At 39.6% G+C, this 12,862-nt stretch overlaps 1 protein-coding gene across 3 annotated transcripts in view; it reads left to right on the forward strand.

Annotated features, from left to right (window-relative positions):
* The first annotated feature begins 509 nt into the window (after positions 1 to 509).
* Positions 510 to 12,862, forward strand: part of CROT (carnitine O-octanoyltransferase) — a 47,697-nt gene continuing 35,344 nt past the window's right edge. Inside the window, exons 1-6 of one of the 3 annotated variants that reach the window (XM_043588750.1) lie at positions 510 to 626; positions 1,306 to 1,357; positions 4,896 to 5,031; positions 8,297 to 8,421; positions 10,391 to 10,572; positions 10,742 to 10,866. In XM_043588750.1, the coding sequence (XP_043444685.1) occupies positions 4,917 to 5,031; positions 8,297 to 8,421; positions 10,391 to 10,572; positions 10,742 to 10,866 (547 nt within the window). In that variant the 5' untranslated portion in view covers positions 510 to 626; positions 1,306 to 1,357; positions 4,896 to 4,916. Of the gene's footprint in view, positions 1,358 to 4,895; positions 5,032 to 8,296; positions 8,422 to 10,390; positions 10,573 to 10,741; positions 10,867 to 12,862 lie in introns of all 3 variants that reach the window. The other 2 variants (XM_043588752.1, XM_043588751.1) reach the window with 2 other exon arrangements.

The following is a 12,862-nucleotide window of genomic DNA, read 5'->3' on the forward strand; positions in this document are numbered from 1 at the left end:
CTACTGTCTTGCCAAGACACAGGGTGAACAAGATTCCTTTAAAAAGCAATGGTATAAATTATTGCTTGAGGGTTGCAAAAAGAGTCGCACTGGTAAGGGGAAGAAGGAGCGGCTGGCAAGACAGAGCTGGGGCTAGAAGAGGCAGGTAAACAGGGTGCCGAGTCTTGCACAAACTGGACCAAGATGAGTGTGAGGCATCAGTTACTACGTCCGTCCCAGGGTTGTGTACCTGCGTAGGCGGAGGGCTGCCTGCCCGGAGTCTCCCGCTGTATCCCTGGCCGGGGCGCTGGGCTCCACCTGCTGAAACCAGTCAACCGCTGTCCGGCAGGGCTGGGGCCTTTTCTCTGGCGTTGGGGAAGCCCCTCGCGGCCCCGCAGCCTGGAACCCAGCCTCCGGCAGAGGACGCCCAAGTGAGATTGGGCTGGGTCCTACCAGAGCGCAGGCCCGGCTCGTCCCAGGCTTCAAGTACGGGGCGGGACCCTCGCGGCTTTCCATCCAATCTTCGTTCGCCGGTGCCTGCGGGGCGGGACCCTCGCGGCTTTCCGTTTAATTCCTGCTCCTCGGGGGCCGCGGGGGAGCGGGCCAGCGCGGCTGTGGGCCGCGGCCGAGGAGGTGAAGGGCAAGCGGTGAGGACCAGTAGGCCCGATGGGGCAGCGCTCCCTCTCTCCCCCAGCCCGTGGAGATGGTGGGGAAAAGTTAAGTTGCGTAGAACATAGTTCCATAGCGTAGAACGGCGGAAGTGCCCGGACTCGGCGGGAGTGTCGTGTAGTCAGGCAGCTCGCCTGCCGCGGTCGTAGACGTACCCCCGAGGTTGGGCCGCCGGTCGGTGTCGTAGCGCTGCTTATTTGGATTTCTCTCACTTGGTGTCCTCTTGAGTGTGCAGAGCAACTTTTGGTGTGGTGTGAGAAGTCTGAGCTCTCCTCGCTCTGCACCTCTGTATCTACAGCCAAGCTTTAAGCTTGTCGCCCTGCGTCTGGGCGGGGGCCCCAGATACCGGGCACCGGGAGCACTTTGTCTCTTGAGTGTGGTTGTCCAAAACCTGGTGAATCCCGTAACAATTGTTCGCCAGCTGTCTCGTAGATGGACTCTTTTGAGTGCGTGCTCTGATTCCCAACAGTTTTAAGTCTTAGGGCTTCATAGTCTGCAGATTTCTTGTCTTCCATTTTCTTAAGCCAGTTTTTGGTAAAAATTTCCATGCCCCTCCCCCCCCCCGCCCCCCCGCCCCCCCGCCCCCGGCGGTTGTCACGCTAGTTTCTTGCTTCCCACAGTCACCAGCCTAGTTCAAACCCCTGTGTTCTCAAACAGGATGGTTGCAGCGGCCTCCTGGAAGTCCTAAACAGTTCATCTTGGTGTACCGGTATGTGACTATTTTTTTACTTGCTGTTCCCGATTCTCTTTTCCAATCTGTGTTTACATTTTATTGCTCCCGGGAAGCGATCCTGTAATTAAATCTAGTGTCATGATTTTTCTTAATGCGTATGTAGGTTCCTTTAGACTTCATCTTTGTAGTTGAACATTCAAAACAGTCCTTGCTGAAAAAAATCTCCTAATTCATATTTTCACTGTGTACGTTTTGGTGAGTTAAGACCATATAGGTATGGGATTGGTAGTCTTGGTATCATTTTTCTAGCGTCCATTAAGTACTAAGGGAGGTAGGTATACAGAGAATAGCTTATCTTTTCTACGTATGTGTATTAGATTCTTATTGCTGCCATAACAATTTACCATAAACTTAGTTAAAAAAACAAAACAACAAACCACACAAAATCACAAAGTGGTTATCTCACAGCTTCTATAGGTCTGAAGTCCAGGTAGTTTCAGCTGGGTACTCTGCTTAGCACCTCACAAAGCTGAAATAAAGGTTTCTGTAGTCCTGGGCTCTGGTCTGGAGGCCCTGAGGAAGAATCCACCTCTAGGCTAAGTGAAGGTGCAGAATTTATTTTCTTGCAGGTGTAGTAGGGCCGAGGACCCGATTTCCTTCCTAGGCTCCAGCTGGGGGCTTTGTCAGTTCCGTAAGACCACCTGTATGTTCATTGCCAGACAGCACCTTCAATCCTTTTCATGCTTTTAATCCCCCTGACTCATCTACAGCCAACTGCTGGAGTAAGCTTTCTGCTCTTGAGGGCTCAAATGATTAGACCCACCTGGATAATCTAAGGTCACCTGTGCTGTGTAAGACAACGTGATCACAGTCATGGAAGTGATGATCTCATTATATTCATAGGTTCTGGAAAGTGTAGGGGTGAAATCATGGGAGCCATTCCTAGAAATTCTGCCTAGCATAACATGGTTGTCTCAACTAGATTGCTTTATTTTTACTTTTTTAATTTGTTTTATTTTTTTTTTTTAATTTTTTTTCAACGTTTTTTAATTTATTTTTGGGACAGAGAGAGACAGAGCATGAACGGGGGAGGGGCAGAGAGAGAGGGAGACACAGAATCGGAAACAGGCTCCAGGCTCTGAGCCATCAGCCCAGAGCCTGACGCGGGGCTCGAACTCACGGACCGCGAGATCGTGACCTGGCTGAAGTCGGACGCTTAACCGACTGTGCCACCCAGGCGCCCCTATTTGTTTTATTTTTTAAAACACTTTTTTAAATGTTTATTCTTTGAGAGAGAGAGAGAGGACAGCACATAAGCAGGAGAGGGGCAGAGAGACAAGAGACACAGAATCTGAAGAAGACTCCAGGCTCTGAGCTGTCAGCACAGAGCCCAACACGGGGCTCGAACTCACGAACAGGCAGATCATGTCCTGAGCTAAAGTCGGATGCTTAACCGACTGAGCCACTCAGATGCCCCAGATTGCTTTATTTTTATGATATGTGTTTTTTTGTTTTTTATTTTAAGTTTATTTAGAGATTGCGTGCCAGCAAGGGAGGGGAAGAGAGAGAGAAAGAATATCCTAAGCAGATTTCTTGGTGTCTATGCAGAGCCTGACACGGGGCTTGAACCCACGAATTGTGAGACCATGATCTGAGCCAAAATCAAGAATCGGACTCTTAACCGACTGAGCCACCTAGGCGCCCTGTGATGTGTTTTTGCAGTCATTTAAAAACAATCCTGGAGGCACCTGCCTGGCTCTGTAGAACATCTGACTCTTGATCCTAGAGTTGCAAGTTCAAGCCCCAATTGGGTATGGAGCCTATTTAAGAATGATAATAAAAATAAATAAAACAATCCTAACAACACCTCTTTCTGATTGTATGATTATCCTCTCTACAGATAAGGGAATTTGGTTCAAGTCAGTTGCCCAGAGGCTCATGACTAGAAAGTGGTAGAGTTGGCATATGGACCCATGCCTACATTTCCGTTAAGTCTAAAGCTAATGTTGGTGGATGGTCAAAATAAAGTGCAAAGTCATTAGATAGCAAGAAGCTATTAAATGGGAGGTCTTTGTTGTACCTTCTGGATTATATTTTTTTATTAGTGCTGTAGGTTAAACTGTTCTATCCTAACAAAGCTCGATGACATGAATGACACTGTTTTCCCATACATCTAGAGGGTGGAGGCTAGGGGTAATAGGAAGATTCTGACAACCTCAATACATGGTGTCTGTAAGCAGTTGAGGTGTCTGTAAGGTGCTGCTTCCATTGGTCATACCTGTTAGTGAGGAGAGAAAGCACAGGGAGAACACATGTAGTTAGTCCTTTATAGGGGCATGACCTGGAGGTGACACATTACAAAGTCATACTGAGCTCCAAGGCAGGGTAGGAGATAAAGCTGTGTGGCTTTATACCCAGTTGAAAGTCAGGATTCTGTTAAGGAAAAAAAAAAAAAAAGGAAATAGTTAATATTGGCTGATAACAGTCTCTGCCACACCCTTGCTTTTGATAATGTTTTATTCTTTAACCTATGAGTGGAATATTTTATTTGGTTTGCTATCAGTTTTAATTTAAAAAGATTTGAAAGCACAGATAATTCTTAAGGTTCCTTGATTTCTCAGTTGCTATTAAAGACTTTGAGGGGCGCCTGGGTGGCACAGTCGGTTAAGCGTCCTACTTCAGCCAGGTCATGATCTCACGGTCTGTGAGTTCGAGCCCCGCGTCAGGCTCTGGCTCAGAGCCTGGAGCCTGTTTCCGATTCTGTGTCTCCCTCTCTCTCTGCCCCTCCCCCGTTCATGCTCTGTCTCTCTCTGTCCCAAAAATAAAAATAAAAACGTTGAAAAAAAAAAGACTTTGAGAAACTTAGTTTTCCTTTTAACATTTGTATACCTCATTCACATTTTGGGTTAGTTTGATTTCTCTGATGAAAATTAATTGTTCAAGATTGCTGGGGATACTTGAAGTCATTCTGGGTAGGCTTCAAACCATCTGCATGCGGTTACAACAGCTTGTCGTATGATTGATGAATTCTGTAATATTCTACAAGTCCACAGCTGGATGAATCTTCTGCTTTTCATACTAGGCTCTTGAGAGTGCTCACCTTCCACCCAGCATAACTTGCTACACATCTGAATTCTCCCTACCCATTTAGAGCTCCTGTGGGTTCTCTTACCCGCTCTCTAGTAGCTTTTGTTTAAGGGGAAGATTGGAATCAAACAGATCTTGACCTTACTAGAGTTGGTAAATTGTCTTTTGAATTTTGGTTTCTTGGTATGTAAAATGTCAGTGAATGCCAAAAGGCAGAGATAATAGGAAGATTAGATAAGGTCTTCTATGATACCGTAGTACTTGGCAAATAGTAGGTACTGACTCTGAGCTCCAGCTCTTGGAATCTACATGTTTTTTTGCTTTTGTTTTTTAATTGATTTTCTCACTCTGACAAGTTTATGACTTCTGTAAGGACTAGAACAAAGTTCTGTATATATTGTGGTCTCTAGATAATGATTTATTGCATTGGAACTAGCATATATAAGAATATTTATGAGATTGAAATTGTGAGGGCTTTTTTCTTTAGTTTTCCTGTTGTGATTGCATCATGGAAAATCAATTGGCTAAATCAACTGAAGAACGAACATTTCAATACCAGGATTCTCTTCCATCTCTGCCTGTTCCTTCACTTGAAGAATCATTAAAAAAATATCTTGAATCAGGTATGTATGTTTGTAATTTTTTCGTATGTATTATATTATTAGTAATGTAGGAAACTATGAAATTACTAGAAGTTGATGGGGGTGTAATTGTTTTTTCCTTGAGACTCATGGTAACGTATCCTTAAAATGTGCAGAACTTTTTTGTCTTTATTTCTCAAGTTACTTTTTCCATAGTTTGAAAAGCCAGATAGTATTTTTAGGTTTATAATAAAAAGTAGCAGGCCTCTGCCTCATTCTCTACTCCCACCCCCAAATCCCACTCCCTCAGGCAAGCATTTTCAAATATTTTTTCAGTTTTTTGATATTGTTTATCTCCAGATATCTTTTATCTCCAGATTTAAAGTAACATTTTTATACTACTATTTCTTTTTTTTTTTTTTTTTTTTAGTTTTAGATACTATAAATTTGTTGGTAAAAAGATGTGGATTTAGTTCTTCCACACCTTTTACCTTTCCACTCTTCATGCTCAGCATATATGCAATCCAACATATCCACATTTTCCTTTTCATTCTCTCAATATAGTTGTACAGAATCACCATTTGGGATTAAATGATTAAATTAGTATTCACTTGATTGAACTCCAGGTTTTACCTCATTTAAATCAGTATGTACCTGTGTTACTTTACCTGATCATTTAGGGTTTATGATTATGCAGTTAATCACACTGTGCTTTGGTTACCTTTTTGCTGGTTTTTTGTTTTATTTTGCCTCATTTTTCATTTGCTTACTTTGTATCCTTAACTAGTTCACTCCCAAACACTTCAATACACTGAAAACCCTTATGTACATTATATATGATACATATATGTGTATGTACCTGTACATATATTAAACACATAAGCTATTCTCTGAGTTTCATTTCTTGGAGACATCCCTCCTAGGGCCCTCTGCCCTCTTCCTTCAGTCAGCATACTTTTCTTAAGTTGGCTGATAGCTGTTCTCTGGGGACTTTCTTTCCCCCATTATCCTAGCAGTTTGCTTCACCTCTCCCTCCTTTATTGGATTCTCTGGTTCCTGTCTTTCTTTTTCTTCCTCTTTTCACTTATATTTGTGAAGTATATCTTTAGTAGCTACTTGAGAAAAGAATTTCTGGGAAAAAAAGAATGTGAGACCTAAAAATTTATTCTACCCTCATATCTGATTGTTTGGCTGAATATAGAATATTCTGGGTTGGAAACGATTTTTCTTAGGAGTTTTGAAGGTACTGTCTGTTCTCTTGAGAGGTCTAATGCCATTCTGTTTGATCCTTCATATGTGGCTTGTTTTTTACTTTACAGATGTGTTTGGAAACCTTTTTATCCCTACCATTTTGATTGTTTCCATGTCCCTTAGTGTGTAGATTTTTTTTTTTCTCATTTATTTCTCTGAATACACAGTAGGTTCTTTTAAGTTGAAAAATTCAAGTTACTCAGTTCGAGGAAATTTGAAAAATAGTGTTTCTTGAATAGTTTTCTCCTTTGTTTTCCCTCTCTTTCTGGAATTCCTAGTAATTGGATCTGGGGCATTCTGGACTAAGCTTTTAATTAAAAAATGATTTCCCTTATTATTAGTGCCTTTCCCTTCCTGGGAAAGGGTCTGTTTACTGTTTGGGACCACCAATCCTATTTTTGCTTATTCTGCCTTTGACTGTCATGTGAGAGGCTTTCCTCAAATACCAGAAAATCTGTAGTCTTCATATTTTAGAGTTAGACCCTAAAAAGCCGATTGAAAGCTCTATATGTGTGAGTAGGGATTTGGTGACCAGTGGGCCTTCTAGTGACTCTTGTTGCAGAGATCTAGCAGTTCCAATGGGACCATGCCCAGATCTAAGTAATAATTTTTCTTGGACTGATCTGTTTCCCCAAAGAGTCCTCTTTTGTTTAGAAGGCATGAGCCTGATTTCTAGTGTTTTAGGAACTAAGTAGGGGAAGGAGGCTGGAGGGGTCATTGTTCTGGGTGTACCCTTTCATCATGATTTCTTTTTTTCAATATGACTTAGAAGCCATGTATTCTGCTTGTCAATTTTTCCTAAGAATAAACCTCTAGATTTCTGCTGGCGTTGGTAGGAAGTTGCCTGGCTTTCTAGAGTGGAGAAAGATCTACAGGAGACCTGTTTTCAGCCACTTTTTGCCCCCCCTTTGAAAGTCCGTTTGCCTAGAATTCTTGAACCTTTCTGGGATTCTACTGCAGGAATTGACTTGCTTCTTGGTTTGCACCTAACCTTAACCTTGTATCTTCCTCCTTTCCACTGTCTAGGCTTTAGACAGGCTTTCTCCATTCTACAAAGTCCCCATTTTCTCATGTGTTTTCTAATTTGTAAAATGTTAGCTTAACTGGTCTGCTGTCCTCTCCTTCCATATTCTTGGTCCTTACAGGTTTTTGCCTTTTTAATTACCGTGATTTTACTGAATTCTAGGAGGTTTGGAGATAAATGTATGCATTTGGTTCACTTTCTTGAACTGAAAGCCCTTGATGTTCTTTAAATTTCTTCTTTTCTCTTTTTCCTCAGGTACTTTTATCTGGGAATTCAAGTTTCTTTTGTAAAAATTTTAATGATTATTCACTGTTTTTGATTATACATTTCACTTGGACTGTTTCTAAATACAGCTGTTTAAATTGACTTTAAGATAGTACTTGGAAGAGACAGAATCATAAAAAAGGAAGATATTAATGTCCTTTGATTGCTAATTTGCTTTTCTCGGTAGCAAATTTTCAGAACAATTGGTTTTCATTTTCATGGACTAAAATCCTGTATTTTATTTGTCTTTGTTTTGTGTGTGTGTGTACACACAGTTTGGAACAGTTTGGAAGGAAACTGTTACTGGCTCTGGCTCTGGGCTGGAGGCAGGCTTTACACTTAAATTTACGTACATATTGCACTTACATACATGATGTTCAAGGCTCTGCTTGAACATTAGTGGAAAGAAATTTTAATTTCTCTTATTCATGGCTAAACAGGATTAACTTTTCTGTTGGACTAATAGCTAGATGATAGTTCTATCTTTATCTTTTTAATTCTCATCATCGAGAATAATTTTAAAATAATTTTTCAGAAAAAGGTTATCAGAATACCCAGTATCCACTGTTTTATTTTTCACCTCGTTTTGCATTGTTGCTTTTCAGCTATTTTTATGTTGTAAACTCTGGCATACATAATTTATTGGACTGCTGTGATAATTAATGCATTTATAATTGTTTTACATAATTAAGTCTCAAGATTTATGTAATAATGTGAGTTTATGGTACTTGATGTCTAAGTATTTTAATGCATATTTTATCTTTATAGTAAAGCCATTTGCAAATAAAGAAGAATATAAAAAAACTGAAGAAATTGTCCAAAAATTTCAAGATGGTATTGGAAGAAAATTGCACCAGAAATTACTTGAAAGGGCAAAAGGAAAAAGAAATTGGGTATTTGTGTTATTGTACTTAAAATTAGAAAATTGATGATGCTTGAATGAAAAATAAAAATGTTTTATTTAAATAGCTTTAAATTTAAAATTATTAGTGTAAATATCCTTGCAGTCATTGTTATTGTAATCATCCAGAAGAATGAGGGAATTGTTTAACTCTAGGGAGTTTTAAGTGTTGTGTGTGAACTTTTCTTTTACCACATGGAGAACTTGTTAAAATGCAGACTTCCTGGGACCAGTGATTCTGATTCAGTATCTCTGAAATGGGGGTCCAGAAGTCCTTATTTTAACTTTCCATGTGGTCCTGGTGGAGGTGATCTGCAGACCCTGCTTTGAGAGAAACATTTTGTTCAGGTAATCCTAGCCTGAAAAAAATAGACATGCCACATAGGTGGCATACAAATACTTAAACATTGCATGGGAGAGAAAGGGCCATTACAAAGTTGGAGTGGAGAATGGTTTTGAGTATTACATGTTGGAATTAGATAGATTGAGGGGGAGATGTTGATACAGTCATTACTGAGGCAGTGCATAATTTTCTTTAAGGAATCTTGGGCTTCTTCAGCTTAGCTACTCTACTTCTGTAGTGTGAACCAGAGGTTAGGTTTTCGTAATTTAAAAAAATTGCCAGGGTGCCTGGGTGGTTCAGTCGGTTAAACTTCTGGCTTTGGCTCAGGTCGTGATCTCGCAGTTTGTGGATTTGAGCCCTGTATTGGGCTTTGTGCTGACAGCTGAGAACCTGGAGCCTGCTTCAAATTCTGTGGCTCTCTCTCTTTCTGCCCCTCAATGACTCGTGCTCTCTCTCTCATAAACATTAAAAAAAAATTGCCTTAATCTAGAAATAATGATTGTAACTGTATTTAAGCTTTAGAAATAAAAAGCAAGTTGATCTTCCCATTAGTCATTGATAACTATGAAGGAGTAATAGAATTTTATACTTTGAGATTTCTTTCTTCGCAGTCTTGAGACTTGAGCAATTTTAATTGAATCAGGGTAAGGTAAGAAGTCTGTATCCTTTTTGGTTACTTCCTTTTCTGAATGATTATAGTTTATAACATCCATTTCTTAAAAAATAACTCTAGATAATTTGATGAGATCTGCATATCTGCCTGAAATTTAGTTGCATATTATAAAAGAAGGACACAGAAAGCACTGAAAATTCTAAATTAGTTTTATGTGTACTGAAAAGGTTTCATAGTTCTGATTTAGCACTGCAGTTTTTGCTTGGAAAAGGAAAATTGCAAATGTCTTACTAGTTGTTATAATTAAGTGAGGATTTGTTAAATATTTATTATACCCAAAGTACTCTGGGAAAACTCACCAAAGGACTTTGGTGTTGTGACTTCAGTATGATCTATCTGAAGGTGCCTTTTCAGTGCTTTCTTGTTGCCTGTTTTTTGTAATGTAATTATAATTAAGATCCTATAGTTCCAGAAGAAAGAAATGATTATAATACCATTTTTCAATATCTGTGATAATTTAAAACAAGAAAGTGTGTTTTTATTTTTTAATTTATCATTTTTTTAAGAATAGCTTACTGAGGGGCACCTGGGTGGCGCAGTCGGTTAAGCGTCCGACTTCAGCCAGGTCACGATCTCACTGTCCATGAGTTCGAGCCCCGCGTCAGGCTCTGGGCTGATGGCTCAGAGCCTGGAGCCTGCTTCCGATTCTGTGTCTCCCTCTCTCTCTGCTCCTCCCACACTCATGTGCTGTCTCTCTCTGTCTCAGAAATAAATAAACATTAAAAAAATTAAAAAAAAAAAAAAAGAATAGCTTACTGAGGTAAAATTGACTTAAAGTCCATTGTCTGTGTACAATTTGATGTGGGTAAGTAAATGTGTTTTTAAGTGTTAAAGAGTAAAGAGAAAAGAACAAATACAGCTTTTGTTTTTTTGGTTTTCTTTGGCAGCAATTATACATTCAAGTATACCCAATTGCATTAGGCTGAAGTTCTTAATTTCTTTTAGCTGGAAGAATGGTGGCTGAATGTTGCCTATCTGGATGCTCGTTTACCGTCACAACTGAATGTCAATTTTGCTGGTCCTGCACCTTACATTGAACACTACTGGCCTCCAAAGGAAGGCACTCAGTTGGAAAGAGGAAGTATAAGTCTTTGGCATAACTTGAACTACTGGCAGCTATTAAGAAAGTAAGGACAGTTATGTGAATTTAGTAACAGGTTTACCTACAGTTTTAGGTGGCAAAATGTTGAGAAGCTGATTTTTAGTTATTCAAGGATACTATAGTTGTGACTACTTGTTTTACAAGTGTTATAAAGACTCGTTGACCAAAATACTTTTTTTTGTTTGTTTTAATAGGGAAAAAGTGCCTGTTCATAAAGTTGGAAATAATCCTCTAGATATGGATCAATTCCGAATGGTGTTTTCCACATGCAAGATTCCAGGGATTACTAGAGATTCAATTATGAATTATTTTAGGACTGGTAAGTAGAAAACATGGGTACTTTTTTGGTTAAGTCATTAGGATTTGGATAGTTGTGCTGTGGTTTCTACTGTGATGCTGTGGATGACTAATTGGAGGCTTTCTGTGAACCTTTTAGTTGTAAGTAATTTATGGGAATGGATTTTTTTTTTTTCAACGTTTATTTATTTTTCGGACAGAGAGAGACAGAGCATGAACGGGGGAGGGGCAGAGAGAGAGGGAGACACAGAATTGGAAACAGGCTCCAGGCTCCGAGCCATCAGCCCAGAGCCTGACGCGGGGCTCGAACTCACGGACCGCGAGATCGTGACCTGGCTGAAGTCGGACGCTTAACCGACTGCGCCACCCAGGCACCCCTCGATTTTTTTTTTTTAATGCTTATTTATTTTGAGAGAGAGAGGGGCACAGAGGGAGGGGATAGAGAGAATCCCAAGCCGGCTTCTTGCTGCCAGCCCAGAGCTTGACATGGGGCATGAACTCACCAATTGTGAGATCATGACCTGAGCTGAAATCAAGAGTTTGATGTTAAACCAACTGAGCCACCCAGATGCCCTGGGAATGGATTTTATAAAATGTGTCTTATATAGTTTTATATAAAAGCTGGTGCTTATGTTGCATCATTTGAGTATTTAAATTTTAAAGAACATTATCAATTAGAATATTGGGAAATCTGGAGCATATGATTTGGATCTTTCTGTCTCTGCCCTCTTACTTGAATTTTCTTTTTGAGTGTTTGCTTATATATGGTTATTATGCCCCATTTCTCTGTGAGTATGCCCTTCCTTCCACTCCCAGCCTTTTGAGGTGAGAGCCTGGTGTCAGTCTTCTTGAAGGCATATGAGTTCAGATTGACTCACCAAAGTTTTTGTTTTTACTGTCCGCTTAATGGTAAATTCTGCTTGGTGTGCTAGCATATCTCAAAATGGAAAATTCTATTGTAGTAACTACTTGTGTTTGGTTATTTCAGGATCTTTTTCTTTTTTATATATTTAATAACATAGTTTATAGTTACTGCAGAATGTAACTATGAAAGGATATTTTTCTTACCTGAAATTTTGTTTAAAAGTAAAATTTCTTTGCCAGTTTTGCTTGTAGTGTGAGGAATATGAGTTTACTTTCATAAACTCCTCTTTGTAAACCTCATTAGATGCTTGAGATATTTAATGTCCTCAGGCCCACACACATTTATCTTGATGTTGCAAGTGAAAAACCTGGTTACTTAGGGCATAAAGTTTAATGCCCAAACATGAATGGAAAAAATGAACAGGAGAAAATGGAATAGCCGTAGCAAAGAGAGAAATATGCGTATCGGTTAAGAACTCCAGTCAGTCAACCTGGTTTTCAAGTTCAATCTTTACTATTTCATAGGTATGTTCTAAGATAGATAAAATAATCCTTTAAGATACAGCATGTATTGCGAGTTGAAGTGTGGGATTGTGATACTTCCAGCTTTGGTTTTCTTTTTCAACATTACTTTGGCTATTTGGGGTCTTTTGTGGTTCCATAGAAATTTTAGGATTGTTTTAACTCTGTGAAGAATGCTGGTGCAATTTTGATAAGGATTGCATTGAGTGTGTAGATTGCTTTGGATAGTTTCGACATTTTAACAATATTCTTCTAATCTATGAGCATGAAATGTTCTTTGATTTCTTAGTGTCGTCTTCAATTTCTTTCATAAGCTTTGAACAGTTTTCAGCATACAGGTCTTTTACCTCTTTGGTTAGGTTTATTCCTAGGTATTTTATGGTGTTTGGGCATGTAAAATGCAGTCACTAATTTAACAATGTGCCTCTTAATACAGTCCTTCAAGCTATCATAAACTATATTCTTATACTTACAGCCATGCAAAGAGGTATAGTTAGGGATAAAGCTGAGGTAATAAGTAAACAAATAACAGAGTTGGTGATAAATACTGTATAGAGAATTCAAATAATGGGTAAGCAGGTGGCTGTTTAGGTAGTCAGGGAAAGCATCTCTGAGGATATGAATAAGATGTT

This window comes from Prionailurus bengalensis, chromosome A2 (genome assembly GCF_016509475.1).
Source record: "Prionailurus bengalensis isolate Pbe53 chromosome A2, Fcat_Pben_1.1_paternal_pri, whole genome shotgun sequence".
Classification (NCBI taxonomy): Eukaryota; Metazoa; Chordata; class Mammalia; order Carnivora; family Felidae; genus Prionailurus; species Prionailurus bengalensis.